Raw genomic sequence first — 22,995 nt, forward strand, 5'->3', positions numbered from 1 at the left:
CCCAAAGCCATTATTTTAATTTCTTTCTAAAAGCCAGGAGGGAGGGAGCAGATCTTACCTCATTTAGGAGTGTGTTCCATAGGCGAGTGGCCATCGCCGAGAAGGCCCTGTCTCTCGTCCCCGCCAGATGCATTTGTGCAAGACACCTATCGGGCCAGCAAGTGACCATCACTCATAAATACACTGAAAAACACAGCAGAAGAGACTTAAAAAGCCAAAAAACAAAAAAATACATTACAACGCATGCAACAAACAACATATATACACATATACACATATACACATATATACACAAGTATATATACACACATATATGCATATATACACACACAAAACACATATATACAGACTGTGGCAACATGTGGCAGGGGATGGCTAGTTGTTAATAATAATAATGGTAGTCCATCTTTTCCCCAAAATTGGGGCTCAATGCACCTTAACATGCAATTCAACACATTCTTAGAAGTAAAGAAGGGGGTCAAGAAAATTAAAATGGAAAAATATAAAGAATTAGAAAGGATATTTATCTGGAAATGGTACAGGACACTAGCTCAAATAGCAAATATGGGAACAGGATTAAGCCCAATGTGTTGGCGCTGTAAAGTAGAGAAAGGCTGGTATGCACATATGTGGTGGGACTATTTAAATGCAACAACTTTTTGGGATAAGATAATTAGCAAAATGGGGAAACTTTTCAAAATCACAATCCGTGTCAATATGGAATTTATGTTAATGGCAGTTACAGGGAAGAAAAACATTGCTGTGAAGAACCAAGACTTATTTAAAGCAATGATTTTAGCAGGAAAGGCGGTAATAGCCTGGGGGTGGTGAGATGAAAAAAATGGAATCTGGAAAATTGGAATAACTATTTATTTGAGCAAATCCAATCAGATATTATTGAAAAAAATACAAAATGTAATGCGAATGAATCTTTAAAGAATGTGAATAGATATATAGAAATATGTCATTGTAATGTATCCCTGGAATAGACAGTTATCTGTTCAAATATACTATTTTGTTTTCAGAAAAAAAAAAACCTGGGGAAAAATACTTAGAAATAAACATTGCAATAGGACTAAATTACTAACTTCCAGATTACTAACTGGAGCAAGTTACAGAGAGCGGTCAACATCTGTTTAAACATCTCCACTGGCTGCTAATGAGTTTCTGGTCCCAATTCAAGGTGCAGGTGATTCCCTAAAAAGCCCTAAATGGTTTGGGACCTGCCTATCTTTGTGATCGCATCTTCCCCTATGAACCAACAGGAGCCCTAAGATCAGCTATCGTTTCAGGTGTGGTTGGTGGGGACGAGGGAGAGGGGCTTTTCAGTGGTGCCCCCCCCCCCCGGGCTCTGGAATTCTCTTGCTAGGGAGATCAGACTGGCACCTACCCTGTCCTCCTGCAAGAACCTAAAAACATGGATGTTCCATTGTGCCTTTGATTAGGCAGTTCCATAGAAATGGCCCTTTCATACCTAATTTCTGGCACTTTAGCATGGCCCTCCACTATTCAATCCTGACATCATAAAGCCCAAAGACATTACTCTCCTATCCCTGCAACTGAATTTTGCACTTTCCCTTAGCTCTATCTAGGAATATTGCACAAACTCAGAGACCTCTGAACTCAGCACTTTTATTGCTCCCATGGTACTGTTTTCATGTTATGTTTTATTTAATTATGTTTCTATTTGGTCTGGATTTATTATTATTATTATTATTATTGCATTACATTTTAACTCTGTGCTCTCTGGACTTGTCCCTTTGTAAACCACCCTGAATCAGGGAGATAGAGGTGGGGTATAAAAATAAAGTTATTATTATCATTTGAAACACAACAAGATGAGTCCACAGCAGACAAGATCACTCTGCTGGCTGTTGTGTTTGATCACACGTCAAACACTTTCCAAGTGTCTAGGACTGTGTGATGTATTGGGGAATAATGCATACAGATCCCAGTAAGGTGGCCTTCTGCAGCTGGCAGGTGGTAATATTGTCAGTGCCGATTGTTTTTAAGTGCAGGCCAAGATCTTTAGGCACTGCACCCAGTGTGCCCACCTTGACTGGCTTGTGCCAGAGTCTTTGCAGTTCGATCTTTAAATCCTCATATCATGTCAGCTTTTTCAGTTGTTTCTCTTCAATCCTGCTGTCACCTGGGATTGCAACATCGACAATCCAAACTTTGTTTTTTAACATGATTGTGAGGTCAGGAGTATTGTGCTCCAGAATGCTCTGTCTGAATTCGGAAGTCCCAGAGGAGTTTGACGTGTTCATTCTCTGTAACTTTTTCCACCTTGTCATCCCACCAGTTCTTTATCGCAGGCAGATGGTATTTGTGGTACAGGTTCCAATGAATCATCTGCGCAACACTATTATTATTATTATTATTTAAAATATAAAATACCATGAAGTGATGGTAAGCAATTTCCATACATACTCATGTATAAGTCAAGGGCATGTTTAGGGGCTAAAATTCTTCCCAGGGCAATTTCCTAGCTAGGAATCACTATTCTAAAGTGTCCAAAACCTTTTGTATGAAAGACAGAATATGAACCAGAAACAGTAGTTCACTTGACTCAGTCAGTCTTGTCTTGTATGCATGCTTCACTTAGAAAGTGCCCTGGTAATGCCTGGCCAGAAATGTTGGAATTTGTTGAATAGGAAAAAAAAATCCCACTCGCAGAACAGGTTTGGTGTAATGAAATTGAAATTTACCTGGCAGCACAAATGTTTAAATTGCAGGAAGGTGTGGTAGGAAACTAATTTAGTAACAGTTCCTTTTATGCACCACTGCCCCAAATTTTGTACTTTTATTTTTGTTTTTCTTATCCACCCAAATGAGGAATGTGCCTTCTTTTCCAACAGCTGAACTAAGGATATAAATTTAAACCAGTTAGCTATTGGAATTTTTATCTTTCATGTCAGGAGCGACTTGGGAAACTGCAAGTTGCTTCTGGTGTGAGAGAATTGGCTGTCTGCAAGGACATTGCCCATGGGACGCCCAGATGTTTTACCTTCCTGTGGAAGGCTTCTCTCATGTCCCCACATGGGAAGCTGAAGCTGACAGAGGGAGCTCACCCCTCTCCCCAGATTCAAACTGCTGACCTTTCGTTCAACAGCCCTGCCAGCACAAGGGTTTAACTCATTGTGCCACCGGGGCCTCCTTAGCTATTGGAATGACTGTAGCGCAGAGTACTAGATACTAGATGTTACCTCCATCATAAATGCTGCAGTGTGAAGTGTTCCAGATAGTGTTCTTTCAAGAGACTTCCCTCCATTCCTTTGAACTTGTAATGGTCTGGTGTCTTTTTAGTAAAATGGAGAAGTGGTCTCTTAGTTGCAGGGAAAAACTAAGATGCAAACTCCTGCAAATTTTGGGTTTCCCTAAACTTGCTGGTGACTCCCTTTTGTTTTTCAGTAGCCCTGTTTTGGTTACATAGCCATCAACAATAAATACCTGGTTTCACTATTACAGTAGAGTCTCACTTATCCAACATAAACAGCCCGGCAGAATGTTGGATAAGTGAAAACATTGGATAATAAGGAGGGATTAAGGAAAAGCCTATGAAACGTCAAATTACGTTATGTTTTTGCAAATTAAACACCAAAACATCATGTTTTACAACAAATCGACAGAAAAAGAAGTTCAGTACATGGTAACATTATGTAGTATTACTGTATTTATGAATATAGCGCCAAAACATGGTAATGTATTGAAACAGATGTGTATCCCGACAGGAGGCAGACTGCCTTGGATAATACAGAATGTTTGATGAGCGAAAGTTGGATAAGCGAGACTCTACTTTAATATATAAAGCCCAAATACATAAAGTCACCAGATCCTGTCTGATTTTGGGAGCTAAGCAAAGTCAGCCCTGCTTCATACATAGATAGATCATCGAAGAATAACAGTTGATGTAGGCAATATTTCAGAGGAAGATACTGTTCAAACTACTTTGCCTGCGAAAACTCTTATGGGGTCATCATACGTCAACAAGAGGAGACTTTAAAGTACATACACACAGAGAGAGATTGAATACCCTAAAAGCACCAGATCCTATCTGATCTTGGAAACTAAGCAAGGCCAGCCCCGGTTAGTACTTGGATGTTAGGCTGCCATTGAATTTGTGGTGCTGTTGACACTATTTCCTAGGAAGGAACTGTCAAAACTAAATCTGGGAATTCCTTGCTTAAGAAAGCAAGGATTATTCACCATACATCAACAAGCAACATATAGAAGTATAGAGAGTCAGTGTGGTATAATAGTATGTGTGTTGGAGTAGGAGACCAATGTATGAGTCAGGATTTATCCTAACTAGTACGTGACTGTACAAAATTCATACTCCTTTTATTCTATGAGTTGGTCTCCATGCTGATATAGTGCTTCATACCAGTGTTTCTGTCACCCTTGCATACAGCCTTCAACATAAATCCAGGACACACTTAGCAGGAAGTAAACTCCTTCAGTGGAATGGAACCTTTTTGGAGGTGTACTAGCTTAAGATTGGTTGAACATCTTATAGTAAACGTGCTGCAAATCCATGTTTAGACCCAAGAGGGCAGCAGTGCTCTGCAGAACTGTGTCTTTGAGTGCGCCTTCAAGACTTGTGTAAGGACTCCATGAATTTTATAGGATTTTTTGCAAGGAGGCATCTCCAAAGGTGGTTTTCTTCCTCTGAAATACAGCCTACAGCACATAGCATTCCTTGTTAGTCCTTCTGCTCTTGGCGGAGATTCTTTGTTTTGAACTGCCACTTCCAGAATCTCTAACAGCACCTTTCCCCATGTTATGGAAGTTCTGGCCTATAGCATTCGAGGAAAAGGGACCAAGGTTAGATCTTGGGGGTGCCTTCAAGTTGCTTGTTGACTTATGGTGACCCTTGGAATACTTAGAAATAGTTTTGCCAGTCCTCTGAAATATAGCCTACAGCAATGGTTCCCAGAACACCCAGCCATCTTATCATGTGTTATGAATTGTGGGAGTCCAGAACACCTGGAGGACCAAAGGTTGGGAACCGCTGGCCTACAGCACCTAATATTCATTAAAAGTCTTACAAACAAGTCCTAACAAGTGCTGACTCCACTTAGAGTTAGCAGCATACAATTATGAGATGTATTTAATTTTGGGGACAACACAATGGGGGTGAGGCTTTGCCTGGGGTTGAGTTAAACCCATACGAGAGGCCCGAGGTGTCTCATGAAGATTCACAAGGTCACATTCCTGGGAGAGGCCTTTAACAGTCTTTCTCGGAGAAACTGTCTTTTGAAGATGATTTGTCAGGTGCAGAATTTAATGAGAGTGAAGATGGAAAGAATGTCTTTTGTAAACAGAGGCAAAGTTCTCAGGCGTAATGAAGGTCAATTCGTCTGCAGGAAAAGAGAGATAACAAACGCTTATCTGGTTGTAAGGGCAAGAGAAATGTTTTCCTTTCAGTTCTGTGGTCAGGAAAGGCTTTTTATTGATACACGGGTTAAAATTGCTTCAGTCTCGTCAACGTTGGAATTTGATGATGGTCTTGTTTCCAAGTGTTCCTAGTTTCATGTACCAAGTTATGCCAGGCTTCTGATATGTGTATTGGATTTTCACGCTGCCTCGTTTAATGGATTTTGTACCTTTGAATCTTGTGTTTTACCTTGTGCCTTGAAGCTCATGGACTATTTTTTTTTATCTTGGGACTATACTGTTTTTATTATTTATTATTATTATTTAAAACATTTATATCCCGATCTTCTCTACCTCTGCAGAGGGACTCAGACTAGCTAACAGCAAAGATTCAATGCTAACACTGAAAATCTAAAACATAATACGCAACATTAAGTTACCAATTACTTTACATGAATTACATAAAATTACATAAAAGCAGTTCGCCAGGATAAAATCGTGTCCAACTCAGTCTGTATGTCCAGTCCATATATTGTGATCAGTACCATTAGTACCATGATCAGACATCATTCCACAAAAGCTTTGTTGCACAACCAGGTTTTCACTAGCTTGCTCAGGAGGGAGGGGGCAGATCTAATTTCATTTGGGAGGGAATTCCATAGCTGAGGGGCCACCACAGAAAAGGCCCTGTCTCTCGTCCCCACCAGACGCGCTTGCGAAGATGGCGGGACCGAGAGCAGGGCCTCTCCAGATGACACTCTTGATGGTTCATAGGGGAGAATACATTCGTACTTCTTTGCCTACATATAATTGTCAATAAACTGCTTGCTGATTTTACTAATCTGGCGTGGTGTTTAAGGTTAGAGGTGTTCCTGCTCTGGAGTACAATGGTGACAGAGACTTCAAGGACCACATAACAAACCACCTGATGCTGCTCTGATAGCTAAATAACCGACTGAGTAGAAAAAATGTGGCAGTGGGTCAAATGAGCTGGTAGGACAGCAGAAGTTAGAACAAAAAGAGACTTTCCTTTTTCTTTTTTGAGCCAGTACTATTCAAAATGGCAGACTCTGGACTGGGGCCATTTACTGTTGGTTCTTGAAGTGCTTCCAGGAAATAAAGGAACAGTTGAAGTCAGTGAATGTGTGCTTTGTTGCAGGTGGAGCAGTTCTGGAGGTTTTACAGCCACATGATCCGTCCTGGGGACCTGACAGGCCACAGCGACTTTCATCTTTTCAAAGAAGGAATTAAACCCATGTGGGAAGTGAGTCTGACATCTCCTTAAGACAGACTCTTAATGCTTGAGGAGTCTAAGTTGTATTTGGGCCCACCAGTAAGAGACTTGTTCTGGTCTCACTCCCGGGCCAATTTCTCATAACATTAGTTTTCCACCTGTTAATTGATCATTTCTTATGAAAGAGACCTATGTAACTGGAGTGTTGTGTGGTTTCTGGGCATCAGATCCTCTAAAGATGCCAGCTACAGGTGCAGCGAAACATCAGCAGAAAATGCTGCTAGAACACAGTCATACAGCCTGGGAACCACACAACACTCTAGTGATTCTGGCCATGAAAACCTTTGTAACATTTGTCTATTTTTGTTCCCTTGGTACAGAATTCTTGATTGTGTGATTAAGAGATAGGAGGGAGGTGGAGGAAAGTGGGGGGAAAGAACGGTGAGAAAGCCATGAAGAAAATGTTGCGTTTTATATGAAAGCTAATCCAGTAATTGTGTAGTCCTGTCCAGACTTCCCAGCCCTTTGTTCATCCACAAAGAGTAAATATGAGCCAAGTAAATGGGAAAAAGAAAATTTACTCTTAGGTAGCAGAGTTAAATAAGCAGCTTCACAAAAATATCCAGCTTTGAAAATAACTCAGTCCATTTGCAGAAATAAAACTCACACAAAGTCCTATGCATTAAATCCTTGCATCTTCTTCTTCCTCAATGGTGCAAGGAGACAAGTCTTGAAGTAAGTCCAGAGGAGGGCGACTAAAATGATCAAGGGTCTGGAGAACAAGCCCTATGAGGAGCGGCTTAAGGAGCTGGGCATGTTTAGCCTGAAGAAGAGAAGGCTGAGAGGAGACATGATAGCCATGTATAAATATGTGAGAGGAAGCCACAGGGAGGAGGGAGCAAGCTTGTTTTCTGCTTCTCTGGAGACTAGGACACAAAACAATGGCTTCAAACTACAAGAAAGGAGCTTCCATCTGAACATGAGGAAGAACTTCCTGACTGTGAGAGCCGTTCAGCAGTGGAACTCTCTGCCCCGGAGTGTGGTGGAGGCTCCTTTGGAAGCTTTTAAACAGAGGCTGGATGGCCATCTGTCAGGGGTGATTTAGATGCAATATTCCTGCTTCTTGGCAGGGAGTTGGACTGGATGGCCCATGAGGTCTCTTCCAACTCTATGATTCTAAGTGGTTCAGTAAGTCCCAAAATCCACCAGAAATACTCCTCATGTTATACTACATTCAGGGAGTGGTTCAAGCTTAATTGCTTCAATTATCCAGGTGTTTTTCTTCAACACACACACAGGAGACGATCCTTACAAAAATTTAATCATATACATTCATATACTGTAACAGAAAAATATTTTGGCACCTGTTTTCAAAGATGAGGCTAATCAATACAAGAGATCCCATCTTTTACTTGTCAGCTTATAATTGGTGTTATTCATTAGATTAATTCTGCTAGGAAAATTACCTTGTTCGGCCTTCACGTCCTGTCCTTTTAGTATCAGACAGATGGGGAAATAGTTCAGGCAGTAACTTGTTTCCTCCCTTCCTTTCTCCCTAGGATGATGCCAACAAGAATGGGGGCAAGTGGATTATCCGCCTTCGAAAGGGCTTAGCATCTCGCTGCTGGGAGAACCTTATTCTTGCAATGCTGGGGGAACAATTCATGGTGGGGGAAGAGATCTGTGGGGCAGTCGTATCTGTTCGTTTTCAGGTAAGTGTTCCTGCATGCAAGGGAGGGCAATCCCGACAAGACAGAGGTCCTCCTGGTCGATCGTAAACCGGATCGGGGTATAGGGTGGCAACTTGTGCTGGATGGGGTTACACTCCCTCTGAAGTCACAGGTCCGCAGCTTGGGTGTCCTCCTGGACTCATCACTGTCGCTTGAAGCTCAGGCGTCGGTGGTGGCTGGGAGGGCCTTTGCACAATTAAGACTCGTGCGCCAACTGCGACCGTACCTCATGAAGGCAGATCTGGCCAGGGTGGTCCACACCTTAGTCACTTCCAAATTGGACTACTGTAATGCACTCTACGTGGGGCTGCCCTTGAAAATGGCCCGGAAATTTCAATTGGTCCAACAGGCGGCGGCCAGGATGTTAACTGGTGCTCCTTATAGGGAGCGGTCAACCCTCCTGTTTAAGGAGCTCCACTGGCTGCCATTCATTTTCCAGTCCCAATTCAAGGTGCAGGCGCTTACTTACAAAGCCCTGAACGGTTTGGGACCCGCCTACCTGCGTGACCGCATCTGGAGAGGCCCTGCTCACGATCCCACCTGCATCGCAAGCGCGATTGGTGGGGACGAGGGATAGGGCTTTCTCAGTGGTGGCCCCTCGACTCTGGAACTCTTTCCCTAAGGACATCAGGCAGGCCCCGTCGCTAGCAATCTTTTGGAGGAGCTTGAAAACGTGGTTGTTCCAGTGTGCCTTCCCAGAATAAGGAAACTCCTAGCATTATGTCCCAACGCACTTTATCAGAGATCCAGGATATCTGCATGCCCATCCCCCTCCAAACACTCCACCTGGTCATGCCCAGCACTTTTAATTTTAATTAAACAGAGGCTGGATGGCCATCTGTCAGGGGTGATTTAAATGCAACATTCCAGCTTCTTGGCAGAATGGGGTTGGACTGGATGGCCCATGAGGTCTCTTCCAACTCTTTGGTTCTATGATTCTAAGTGGTTCAGTAAGTCCCAAAATCCATGAGGTCTCTTCCAACTTTTTGATTCTATGATTCTATTACATTTGGCCCTGCCATTGATTTTAATTGCATCATTGTGTGTGGTTAATGTTATTGCTTTGTTTTTTGAGTTATTTTGTTGTTTGTTGTTGCTGTTGTTTTTACTATTGTATTTGGTCTCGGCCTCTTGTAAGGCGCACCGAGTCCTTCGGGAGACGGTAGCGGGGTACAAATAAAGGTTTATTATTATTATTATTATTATTATTATTATTAACGTGTGGAGGGCGCAGAGTTGGTGACTTAGGTGTGTAGACCTCTTGTCTCTACTTTTTAACCTCCCGTCGGTCACCTTCTAGGAGGATATCATCTCCATATGGAACAAGACAGCCAGTGACCAAGCAACCACAGCCCGGATAAGGGACACATTACGACGAGTGCTCAACCTTCCCCCTAACACCATCATGGAATACAAAACGCACACAGACAGCATCAAGTACGTACAGGGTGGGATGAGCAAATACTGCTTTTTCTATGCTTGGCTCCTCCACGTGGAATGCATGGCACAGCTTTAAAATGAAGCAAGGCCTTCCTTGTATGTGTCTTAAACCTCTGGGTGCCATCCAAGTGGCTGGCAAAGGGCATTCCTACTACTTTGTGCAACTGCTTTGGCTGCAGGGTCGTTATTTTGAGTGCTGAAGTCTTTTCTGCTGTCAGTGACCTTGGTTAGTGGCTTTCAGATTTTCCCTCTTCCTATATCTGTCAGCCTTCCAAGAAACGCACACTTGCTCTGCTCTGGGAGATTATAGGGACATAAAGGAAGGTCTCAGGTTCAACCTTGCTTCAGGTGGGGTGATATGGAAGCCATGTTTTGGACTTGAGCTCACAGAAGCCCCAGCAATTGGTCAGAGAATCTCAGAGTCCAAAAGATCTGGAGGGCCATGTTTGTGAATCACTGCTTGGGGACATATCTGGTCTCCCTCATTGGTGGAAGATCAGAGATGGGGAGTAAAGTGCCATTCTTCTCTACCATGACCAATTTTCCCCCCAAGGATCTGTCACCCATGAGCATCCAAGGAAAGGAGCATTTCCCAAAACAGACTCTGCAAACTCTCAGCCTAGCCTTTTCTTCTAAATGGCTACTTGGTTTGCAGCAGTGGGATTGTGTGTTTTCCCTCTTTCAAGCCAAGGTGCAAGGAGGGGAGGGTGTTACTTGAGTGCACTGCATAGCTGGAGCAATAAAATAGAAAAGCTAACAGGGATTTACAGGCGCATTAGATTTATAAATGTTCTCCGGAAGGCGCTATGTAAATTTACTGCGCTGTTCAAATTATTTCTAATAATAATAAATGCTGTATATTAAATCCTTCCACCACCCTCATGACAGAGGCTCTTTAACCAGAACAGAGGATTATAGTAAACAGAGAGGACAACTGTATTTTAGATAAGACCGTTCTAGTTTATCATGCTGAGCCATTCAAGATGACTTTTATTTTTCTCCAGAGTGATGAGGGGCTGCTGCTTGTTTTAAAAAAGAGCTTTCAGATTGCGGTTGAAGAATGTGAAAAAAATATTTTTTCACTTAAGGGTGCTGTAAGCAAAGACTCAGCCCGGTTCACATGGATGAGCCCTGAGAGATTCATATAGTCAGAAGATGGGGAAAAAAACCAAAGGAAAAATTGGGCAGAGATTTCAGGTGAACCTTGTTCAATCCATGGTTCACATGCCATGGTTCTTGATGGGGAGAAACAAGGTCTTCCTAAGGAGGCATAGAACAAATATAAAAGGGTCTCTGCGTTGTTTGTGCACAAAATATATACAGTATGGCTCCCTTGTTGGGTGAGTGAGCTTATCAACAAAAGACCCTCCTCATAAATTCATAGCAGAGTAACTTAGCAGTAGCAGTGTGACCCAGTACCAGTAGCCCTGAGTGATAAAAAGAACAAAAACACACAGACCGATGTTATTTCTTCCATAGGAGGCTTTCCTTTATAGCAAAATAATATGGTTGCATTATTTACTATTTACAACAACAAGGTTTTCATGGCAGAAAGTTCAACCTTCAAACTTGAGCTTCAGACATGAGGCCTTCGACCTGGGGCTTCCTCTCACCGAAGCTTCTCACACTAGGCCTTCTCATACTCTGAGGCCTTCTCACAGACTAAGGCCTACCTCACACTGAGACTTATCTCACAGACTAAGGCCTACCTCACACAGAGGCTTCTCTCACAGACTAAGGCCTACCTCACACTGAGGCTTCTCTCACAGACTAAGGCCTACCTCACACGGAGGCTTCTCTCACAGACTAAGGCCTACCTCACACAGAGGCTTCTCTCACAGACTAAGGCCTACCTCACACTGAGGCTTATCTCACAGACTAAAGCCTACCTCACATGGAGGCTTCTCTCACTGACTAAGGCCTACCTCACTCTGAGGCTTATCTCACAGACTAAGGCCTACCTCACACGGAGGTGTCTCTCACAGACTAAGGCCAACCTCACACTGTGAGGCCTTCTGTTGCACCCTAGAGCAGGAACAGGACCCTCTAATCATTAATTACACAACACCTTGGATGAAAAAAGAGTCATTTTTATTTGAAGAATAACTGAGCCAATAAAAGAGATGAATGTAAAGCTGATAGAAGTCCAAAAGCAAAAAGCCAAATATAAGAATAAGAATAATATAATAATAAACATAAGAATAATAACAAAGTTCCAAAAGCTTGCTGTAATAATCCAAATGCAGAGAAATACCAAAAAACCTTCAATATAAAACCATGAACTTAGCCACTACCAATCCACTTGAAAAGCCAGGAATCCTTGGAGGCGAGGCCACATGAAACAGGAATATCCAGGAGACTTGACTTGATACCAAACGATGCCTGGTCTAAAGAAAATTCCCCAAGAGCTCAATTTAAGTCCCAAAAACTGGTTCCTACTCCCCCCAGTTTTTGGCCTTAACTGCCGAATTCTTTCTGACCTGCGTAAACATTGGGCCTCTCTACGATTCTGGCTGATTTCCAGACGGTCTTATCTATCTCCTCAATAGGTGCAGCAGGTGTGAAACTATCTTGCAAGCTCGAGCCTGGAGAAGGGAGTAAACTTTCCTGTCTTTCTGTTGCAGGAACATTTTCATGAGAACTTAGCCTTTCCCCTGACCCTTCTTGATCAGAGTCTGCAGTTACCTTATTGTCCAAAGTGTCTCCATTTTGCGCCTCATCCTCATTGACATTGCTCACATCAGGTTCACTATCCAAGTCAGACCCAGAAACATTAGAAGGGGAAAACACTATAACAGATTCAGGCTCAAACACAGGCTGAGTCCCAACACCTTCTCACAGACTGAGACCTTTCTCCCACTGAGGCAAACTAACACAGAGACCTACTACGATACAGACATACCTATTTATGTAGAACTGAGTCATTGCATCCATTTAGCCCTTTTAGTACATATTTTTGTAATATTTCTGACACCCCTATCTACAAGGGATACATTTCCTGACTTTGCATGGTTGGGTGGAACCATGAATAATAGCCAACTCTCTTTTTTGGGAGTAGCGTGAAGTGGGCAATGCAGCCTGCAAGGGGCTTGTGGATGAGGAAACTCAAATGGCAAAAAAATTCTATGTCTAACAATTAAATAGGCTACCTCCAAGGGTAGTAATGTCTCCTCCTTTGATGATCTTTAAAAGAGATTGGATGCCCATCGCTTGGGAGTGCTTGAGTTGTGCATAACGGCATGGCAGGGAGTTGGATGAGATGGCCCTTGTGGGCCCTTCCAAGTCTTGAGTTTATGATCCTCAACAGAAGAATGCCATTAGGCCTGTTGTTAGTCGTTCGATCTGCCACTTACCTCTGAGCTATCATCTCTCTACATCATATTAATTTATCTGATTTAGCAGAGCGCACAGATTTTGTCCCTTCCCAAGCACTCTGCTCATCAGTGAGAAAAATTGCGCTGCCAGTGGAGGCGACATCAGCCCCGCTATTCCCCAAGATTTATCTGAAAGAGCTTTTGCCACTGATAGTTAATGATGTTTTTATGTTTATTATAGGTGCCATTAGCAAGGGAGATTTAAGGCAAGACATGACTGGTGACAGTTGCCTTCCCCTTTCCAATCAAAAACCTTATCCATTAACAGACTCACATGCAGCCTGCAAAATGATGCAGCACCTAGAATCCTTCCAAGCTCTGAGCTGGATAGAAGTGGTCAAGCCCAAATGTGTTGGGGTTTTGGTTTGACAGGTGCCAGGTTCAATCAGGTTTGGAAAGCCTAAAATTTTAAAGCAGCCAACACCGAGTTAAGACTGACCAGCAGCCACATCTTACTTGCTTCCCTAGTGATTTGCTGTATTTTTGTGTTTGTTACTATTATTATTAATTCAAGATTATTAGATGCATGGAATTTTTACAGAGTAAGTAACTGAAGTGACATTAGGGCAGGGCTTTGGTCCAAGGACTTTGCTTCCAGTGGTGAAGGCACAATCACAACAAGGGATGGGGAGCGTAAGAGAGAGGAGAAGGGGGCAAGGAGGAATGAATGTGAGCAAATGTTGTTACACCTACTCAGGCTTCATTTGGGGAGGAGACGAATAGCTCCCAAGCTGCTTCTTGCAACTCTGACACGAGGGCTGCCTTTTTAGGGCTGTTTCCTGTCCTTGCTGGGGCTCTCTTGCCAATACCGCTTTGTGCCCTCAGCCAAGTCCTGCAAAAACTGCACGCGATTTTGTCTTTGCTCTTGTTCAGAGTTAAGCCTTTGGTTTGAAGTGCTCGTTTTTTTCTTTTCTTTTCTTTGTGTGTGTGTGTGTGTTTGTTTTCTTCTCTTTCTCCCCCTCCCTTTTATTATTTTTTCTTTTCTGTTTGTTTCTTTGTGTTTTGTTTCCCCTCTGGCTTGCCAGGGCCTGGGAAGAGTTTCACGGCCTGGTGAACAGCGGCGGTCGCTGAGTGAACGCTCTCCCTCCCTCTCTCACACACCCAGGGTAGGGCCTCATCTTTCTTCTTACATGGTTGTGTGGCACACCTCTCTGCTGAAGCCTCCCCCTTTCCTGGGCATATGTACACATGGGTGCAGGGCTAGACCCATTGCTCCTCCATTCCCTCCAGCCTTGATACATACCCAAGATACGAGGGGTATTTTTTAAGTAAGGTCCGTTTTGTTGTAGACACTAGAAGTTCGCGCGCATACCGCAACGAGCGTGTGCGTCATGTACCGGCATGCCTCGGGAACAACTGTGCTCAGTTTCCGCTCTGTAGCTAACCTGTACGGTTCTGTTCTGTGCTTTAAAAATGTTTAAGACTATCAACTCACCCGCCGCATGTGAGGTTCGCTCAGTGATACGGTTTTTGTCAGCAAGAAACCTGCCTGCTGCAGAAATTCATCAACAGATTTGTGAAGAGTACGGTGATGCTATTATGAGTGAAAGCAAAGTGCGTAAGTGGGTACGACAATTCAAAGATGGCCTTGACAACATCCATGATAAGGATAGCTCCAGTCGCCCTTCTTTGATTACAGACGATTTGATTTGATCGCACACTCAAATCTTTGGTTTTTGTGGTCCTCTGTTAGGAGTTTCGGGACCCAACGGGAGCACAGTTTCCTAAACTTTAGGTCTTCAGAAACAATATTGTAAAGCATTGATCTCGACACATCAGGAAATTCATTTGAGAGACCTGTTATTGTGAAGCGCCTGTTCTGACGAACCCTCGCTTCAACTGAAGCCACCAAATCATCTGTAATCAAAGAAGGGCGGCCGGAGCAGTCCTCATCATGGATGTTGTCATGACCATCTTTGAATTGTCGTACCCACTTACGCACTTTGCTTTCACTCATAACAGTATCACCGTACACTTCACAAATCTGTCGATGGATTTCTGCAGTAGGCAGGTTCCTTGCTGACAGAAACCATATCACTGAGTGATTATGTTTTTATTGTATTTCAGTGTACTATTTTAATATGTGACGATTTTGCACTTTGTTGTACCTATATATTATTGTATTTTATATGCTGTAAACCTACCTGAGTCCCTCGTCGAGGTGAGAAGGCCGGTATAGAAAACTTCTAAATAAATAAATAAATAAACCTCACATGCGGAGGGTGAGTTGATAGTCTTAAACATTTTTAAAGCACAGAACAGAACCGTACAGGTTAGCTACAGAGCGGAAACTGAGCACAGTTGTTCCCGAGGCATGCCGGTACACGACGCATGCGCTCGTTGCGGTATGCGCGCAAACTACTAGTGTCTACATCAAAACGGACCGTACTTTAAAAATACCCCTTGTATATGGGGAGCTATACCTTAAGTTCATCCTTTAAAAAGATAGATACATTTCTTAAGGTCATACTTGGGGCATTTATTAAACATATTTTCAAGCTGCCCCTTCACCCTTAATGATGTACGAAGTATATGACCAAAGCAGCTGTGTCATCCTCCTTTGCTACGACTCAATGCTGCTTTGATATTAGTTCACCAAACTATCTCTTTCCTTCTGCCCAAATACTCATTTTGATAGTCAAACATGGCACTCAGTGGAAGTAGAAACTGCTTTTGTAAACCTGTTGGTAGGTGACCCTTAGCTTCCCCTTGGCAAGAGCAGCTTGCCCTAGATGTTCCGTGGAAATCAGCTCCTCATTGCCTGTTTGCACGGCTACTGAGTCAGAAGGGGAGGCCTTGTGGGGCTGAGAGGTCTGCCTTTGCTTGCTTGTGTTGTGAGAATGCCAGTTGCTAGAATGGGAACGGAGCAAGGCCACATTCCTGCAGACCTTTCACGTGTGGCTAGCCCAGCCCACATCAACCAGCCGTGTGCTTGTTTCCATTGCCTGCAAGAGCAGCATGCATGTTGTGGGAGGGCTGGGGGTTGACAAGCACATGGCTGGACGGGGCTGGGCTGGCAGCTTGCATGAGCCCAACGTGATCTCTTGAAACTGACCTGGCTCTGCAGAACTGGGGCTTATTAAAAGCTGAGGAGAGAAAAGAAATGGGGTTGTACAACATGACGGGATACGTTCCTGGATTTTGTTTGAATTTGCAAAATTGCAGATAATAGCGAATGCCATTGAAATGACTTCTACCCCAAAAATATAATAGAATCATGCTGGAGGTCCTAGAAAATGCCAAGAGAGGATATGTTTTATCAGATTGCAGATACTTGTCCAATGGATACAGGGTTGTGTTGTGTTGCCATCATCTCCTGTGGTGGTTGGCTTAGTGGAAATGCAGAAAGTACAGATGGGATAGTCATCTTGTATTGGTGGCCGTCCCCACTCTTACAATGAAGGAGTGCCCATTCTGAGGGTTGTTTAGTCTTATAGATATCATTGAACTGCTTCTCTTACCATTAACTCTGCCATCCTTGAGCTGTTGGGAGTTGTAGTCCAGCAGCATCTAGAGCAGCCATGGGCAAACTTAAACTTGGGGGCCTCATGCTCACACTCCCTGCTAAGAGGACTGGCTCCCTGGTGATGGAAGGAAGGAAGGGAAGAAAGAAGGGAAGAGAGAAGGAAGGAACGACGAAAGGGAGGAAGGGAAGAATTGAAGGGGAAAGTGGTAAAGAGGGTAGGAAGAAAACACAGAAGGGAGGGAAGGTAGGATGAAAGTGTGGAAGGGAAGGATGGAAGTAAGTAAGGGAAGGAGGAAAGAAAAAGAAGAAAGGGAGGAAGAGAAGTAAGGAAGGAAAGGATAAAAGAAAGAGAGAAGGAAGGAAAGACAAAAGAGAAGGATGGAAGGAGAAAGAGGGGTGGGGGGGAGGAGGAAAGAGAGAAAGAAAGAAAGAGAAGGAAGGAAGGAAGGAAGGACAAAAGGGTGGAAGGGATGGATGAAGGGAAGGAGGAAGGAAAGAGAAAAGGAAGGAAAGACAAAAGGGAGGGAAGGATGAAAGTATGATGGATGGATGGATGGATGAAAGGAAGAAAGGGAAGGGGGAAGGAATGAGAGAAGGAAAGTCAAAAAGGAAGGAAAGAGAGAAGGGAGGAAGGACGAAAGGAAGGAAGGGAAGAATTGAAGGAGAAAGTGGTAAAGAGGGTAGGAAGAAAACACAGAAGGGAGGATGAAAGGGTGGAAGGGAAGGATGGAAGTAAGTAAGGGAAGGAGGAAGGAAAAAGAAGAAAGGGAAGAAGGGAAGTAAGGAAGGGAAGGATAAAAGAAAGAGAGAAGGAAGGAAAGACAAAAGAGAAGGATAGAAGGAGAAAGAGGGGTGGGGGGAAGGAGGAAAGAAAGAAAGAGAAAAGGAAGGAAGGACAAAAGGGTGGAAGGGATGGGTGAAGGGAAGGAGGAAGGAAAGAGAGAAGGAAGGAAAGACAAAAGGGAGGTAAGGACGAAAGAGTATGATGGATGGATGAAAGGAAGGAAGGAAAGTCAAAAAGGAAGGAAGGGAAGGAGGAAGGAAAGAGAGAAGGGAGGAAGGACGAAAGGGAGGAAGGGAAGAATTGAAAGAGAAAGTGGTAAAGAGGGTAGGAAGAAAACACAGAAGGAAGGGAAGGTAGGATGAAAGGATGGAAGGGAAGGATGGAAGTAAGTAAGGGAAGGAGGAAGGAAAAAGAAGAAAGGGAAGAAGGGAAGAAAGGATGAAGGAAGGAAGGAAGGATAAAGAAAAGAGAAAAGGATGGAAGGACGAAAGGGTGGAAGGGATGGATGGATGGAGGCAGGAAAGAGAGAAGGAAGGAAAGACAAAAGGGAAGGAAGGACGAAAGAGTGTGTTGGATGAATGGATGGAAGGAAGGGAAGGAAATAGAGAAGGAAGGAAGGATGAAAGGGTAGAAGGGATGGATGGAGGAAAGGAGGGAGGAAAGAGAAGGAAGGAAAGACAAAAGGGAAGGAAGGATGAAAGAGTGTGATGGATCGAAGGAAGGGAAGGAGGAAGGAAAGTCAAAAAGGAAGAAAGGGAGGAAAGGGAGAAGGAAGGAAGGTCAGAAAGGGAGAGAGGGAAGGAAGGGCGAAAGGGAGAGAGGGAAGGAGAAAGAGGGAGGGAAAGGATGAAGGTAAGAGAGAAGGCAAGAAGGATATGATGGTGAGAGAGTAGGGCCTGAGAGAAGAACCCTACTCTGGCCCCCGGGCCTGGGTTTGCCCATACCTGATCTAGAGGATGGTTCCATAATAGAAGAGCTGGGAATGAGTCCATTTTCTGATGGGGGCTTTTCTCCCTCTGCGAGAAAGATGGGATAGAAATAAAATTAATAATAATAATAATAATAATAATAATAATAATATCCCATTTTGCCTGAAAATGCATTGCCCATTCATAAGACTCAAAACAAACCCATGAACCCAAATTGGGAGGCAGAAGCTGTGCATCTTCCCAGCTTCCTGCCTGAGTCTGCGTCATTAAATGTGACAATCACTTTGAATATTCACCATCTTGGCCTTGAACTAGTGTTATTTGATCTGCTCAGTCCATCTCCTTGACAAAAGCAGGCTTGGGGCATTGGCCCTTGCGTCTCTGAGCCTTGTGTGTTCGCTCATTTTTAAGCACAGAGCCAACAGGATGACAATGTTGATTGAAGCCCTGCCTGAAAATGGTCTCTATTATTAGAAAGGCTCTCCGGTGACCTTCCCGAACACAAAGCTGTCCTCCTTTGCCAAATTCTTCCTCTGAACAGATAGCCAAGTCCTCTTGGATTACAACAGAAGCCTTGGGTTGTGTTACCCAGAGAGCCAGCAGCGGCTGACCGTTGAAACACTAAAACCCATTAATGGGAGCAACCAAGAATAAAGACCAAAAAATCCAGCAAAGCCCCCAGTTCAATTTATCTCAATGCAGTATTGAGATAGAGGTTTTATCGCCTTCTGCAGATGTGAGTGCCTTATATTGGCATTCAGGAATATTTGAACTGTGGCCAGACTCCCATAGTTCCTAGGGAGCTTCTTTTCACTTCAACAACTACCAGGAGAGTGAAGGTACAATGGCCACCATTCAGAGAGGTCACCTTCACAAACCTCTCCGCCTTTTCATCCAATCCAATGGAGAGTTGGGATTGAATTCCTCCCTCTGAAAATCCTTTAGGTCTTTCCTTAGTGTTGGTTAGATTCTGCTTTGGAAATATTTTCACTGCCCATGCATTTCTTGGTCCATCCACCCTAAATTTCTTGGTCCATAGAATCATAGAATCAAAGAGTTGGAAGATACCCCCTGGGCCATCCAGTCCAACCCCATTCTGCCAAGAAGCAGGAATATTGCATTCAAATCACCCCTGACAAATGGCCATCCAGCCTCTGTTTAAAAGCTTCCAAAGAAGGAGCCTCCACCACACTCTGGAGCAGAGAGTTCCACTGCTGAACGGCTCTCACAGTCAGGAAGTTCTTCCTCATGTTCAGATGGAATCTCCTTTCTTGTAGTTTGAAGCCATTGTTCCGCGGCCTAGTCTCCAAGGAAGTAGAAAACAAGCTTGCTCCCTCCTCCCTGTGGCTTCCTCTCACATATTTATACATGGCTATCATGTCTCCCCTCAGCCTTCTCTTCTTCAGGCTAAACATGCCCAGCTCTTTAAGCCGCTCCTCATAGGGCTTGTTCTCCAGACCCTTGATCATTTTAGTCGCCCTCCTCTGGACACATTCCAGCTTGTCAATATCTCTCTTGAATTGTGGTGCCCAGAATTGGACCCAATATTTCAGGTGTGGTCTAACCAAAGCGGAATAGAGGGGTAGCATTACTTCCCTAACATCCACCCTAACATCACAATAAAATAACTTCTTTTATTGTGATGTTATTTTTGTCATTCTGTATTTATTTTGCTGCAACGTGTTATTGGGTTTGGCCTCATATAAGCTACCCCGAGTCCCCTTTGGGGAGATGGTGGCGGGGTATAAATTATTATTATTATTATTATTATTATTATTATTATTATTATTATGACTACTACTAGCCCAAAGGAGATGAGAATGCTACTCTGCAGTCCCTCAATGCCACACAGTTAATGACATTTTGATGCTGCTTTAACTCACAACTATAACTCCCCACCACACACACAATTCTGGGATTTGTAGTTTGAAGCCCTCTGACAGGCAATTCACAGAACTAAAAAACTCGGGTTTCCATCTGATGCAACTGTGACAGTTAAAGTGGCATCAAAGGCTTGAATTTGTGTAATATGTAATGTGGAAGGGGCCCAAGTTATACAGTTAGGGGAACTATGATCTGAGTGGATCGACAGCTCCAGTAAACAAGGTTCTGTGCAAAATTCAGAAATGGCGCTTGTTTGTGTACAGCAGGGGTCCTCAAACTAAGGCCCGGGGCCGAATACGGCCCTCCAAGGTCATTTGCTCGGCCCTCGCTCAGGGTCAAACTAAGTCTGAAACAACTTGAAAGCACACAACAACAACAACAACAACAATCCTATCCCATCAGCCAAAAGCAGGCCCACACTTCCCATTGAAATACTAATAATTTTATATTTGTTGAAATTCTTCTTCATTTTAATTATTGTATTGTTTTTAAGTGTTTTGCACTACAAATATGATATGTACAGTGTGCATAGGAATTCATTCATGTTTTTTTCAAATTATAATCCGGCCCTCCAAAAGTTTGAGAGTCTGTGACCTGGCCCTCTGTTAGAAAAATTTGAGGACCCCTGGTGTACAGTATGACACACACACACACACACACACACACACACACACCCTTATCCACAGTGGATACATTCTCAGACTTCACATGAATATGTGAAACTGTGGAGAACATCAAACCCTATTGAAGTGATGACTTCTGGCCCAAGAATTTCATAAAGTTGTGCTGGAGAACCTAAAAATACCTAGGCAGAACATATTTTGTTGGATGTGCAATAATTGATCCCATGGATAGAAAGTGGCCCAGCAGGGAGTATTATGCCTGTTTCATCAGATCATTGGATCACACCAGACATGTGTTGGTGACCCAAGTGTGCCATTAGCTTAGATAAGAAGGAAAGGAATGAGAATTCCCATTTTTCTCCTTGCCCTCTGCTCATAAACATGTGAGAGGCATGAACCTGCATATAGAGACTTCAAGGACAATCTACTTAATGTTCTAGTGATGGCACAAATCACCATTTTGTTTTGGGCAGATTTTTCACTCCTGGGACCCAGCCATATCCTAGTCTACAGAGAAACACTGGCTCAGAAGCATGGGATGCCTCCATTTTTCCTATCTTTGTTTCAGGAGTTGGCTTTTGTTTTTTGGAGTTGGGTTTCAAGAGAACTTGTGGTTTCAACAACAAAATTCCTCCAAGGAGCTCCTGACAGTATTCATGTTTCCTTCTCCTTAAACAATCTTGTGATTTATGCAGAATGACATGTTAGAAGTCATAAGACAAATGTCAAGGCTGAGCAACAATATGAATTCAGACCTTTCTAGTTCTAGTTCAATAGCCAACCTTCAATAGCTTTGCCTTCAAGCCCCATAGGCCAAACACAGCTTGCCCTGTTTTACCTGTTATGTGTCCTAATCTCCTTTCTTCCTTTGTTTTTCAGGGATAATTCAAGCTTCCGAAATACCAAGATCGCACTATGAGGAGGAGGAGGCGAGGGGGTTACAGCACTCAGCTCCTCCTGCTCCATCCGGCCCTGAGAAAGTGTGGCATTGGGGGTCTTCATATGGCACCCTGCCATTTGTCCTGGTTGGGAAAGATGTGCAGGATTATCTAGTTCCTTGACCTCCCCAAGCATTTCTTTCTTTTTACATCTACATTAAAAGACTGACCTTTTGGGGCCTAAACCTTTTTTGCTGGCAGAGCAGGTGTTGGTGTGGTGCTTCCCTTGGAGGAGCTGGAGTGCCTCCCTCTTTGCCTTCTGCTCAGGACTGGTTGGGTAGGGCAGGTGTCCTCTCCCATAGGCCACTCTGCCTAGGGTTTTTCCAGTATTACAAGCGTCTCCACTGCAGAGGCAGCAGGATAATTGGCAGGCGTCCTCCCCCTTTCCACTTCTGCCAATAAAGGATTAGACCTCTGTTCTCTCCTCTTGTTATTGTTGTGTCTGACAAAAAAAAGTTGAGATAAATCACGGTTCTTATCTCAGCTGCTTCGACCTTGCAAGTTCTTCTTGAAGGTACTAAGTTGGAAAAACACCGGACTCATTAATTCAGCTTTCAACAAAAGCGGTACTTTATCTTTATTTACAAAATATGTATACTACAATGTATTGTCGAATGCTTTCATGGCCGGAATCACTGGGTTGTTGTAGGTTTTTCCAGGTTATATAGCCATGTTCTAGAGGCATTTTCTCCTGACGTTTCGCCTGCATCTATGGCAAGCATCCTCAGAGGTAGTGAGGTCAGTTGGCAGTAGAAAAATGGCTTTATATGTCTGTGGAATGACCAGGGTGGTGGTCAGTTGAAACATTCACAGCTAGCTCCAGCAGACAAGAGTCCTTTGTCCCACCCTGGTCATTCCACAGATATATAAACCCTTTTTCCTACTTCCAACAGACCTCGCTACCTCTGAGGATGCTTGCCATAGATGCAGGCGAAACGTCAGGAAAAAATGCCTCTAGAACATGGCCATACAGGCAGGATCATCAAGTTTGCAGATGACACCAAATTGGGAGGAAGAGCCAATACTCCAGAGGTCAGGAGCAGAATTCAAAACAATCTTGAGAGATTGGAGAGATGGGCCAATATTAACAAAATGAAGTTCAACTGTGACAAATGCAAGATACTCCACTTTGGCAGGAAAAACAAAATGCAAAGATACAGAATGGGGGACAATGCCTGGCTCGAGAGCAGGACGTGTGAAAAAGATCTTGGAGT

At 43.5% G+C, this 22,995-nt stretch overlaps 1 protein-coding gene across 3 annotated transcripts in view; it reads left to right on the forward strand.

The window, feature by feature from the left end:
* The window catches only part of EIF4E2 (eukaryotic translation initiation factor 4E family member 2), a 30,707-nt gene extending 8,507 nt beyond the window's left edge, over positions 1 to 22,200 (forward strand). For 2 of the 3 annotated variants that reach the window (XM_060767331.2, XM_060767333.2), the window contains exons 4-8: positions 6,539 to 6,643; positions 8,173 to 8,325; positions 9,644 to 9,780; positions 14,183 to 14,263; positions 21,723 to 22,200. In XM_060767331.2, the coding sequence (XP_060623314.2) occupies positions 6,539 to 6,643; positions 8,173 to 8,325; positions 9,644 to 9,780; positions 14,183 to 14,228 (441 nt within the window). In that variant the 3' untranslated portion in view covers positions 14,229 to 14,263; positions 21,723 to 22,200. The remainder of the gene's footprint in view (positions 1 to 6,538; positions 6,644 to 8,172; positions 8,326 to 9,643; positions 9,781 to 14,182; positions 14,264 to 21,722) is intronic. The other variant, XM_060767332.2, reaches the window with a different exon arrangement.
* The last annotated feature ends 795 nt before the right edge of the window (positions 22,201 to 22,995 follow it).

The sequence above is a fragment of the Anolis sagrei genome, chromosome 3 (assembly GCF_037176765.1).
Source record: "Anolis sagrei isolate rAnoSag1 chromosome 3, rAnoSag1.mat, whole genome shotgun sequence".
Classification (NCBI taxonomy): domain Eukaryota; kingdom Metazoa; phylum Chordata; class Lepidosauria; order Squamata; family Dactyloidae; genus Anolis; species Anolis sagrei.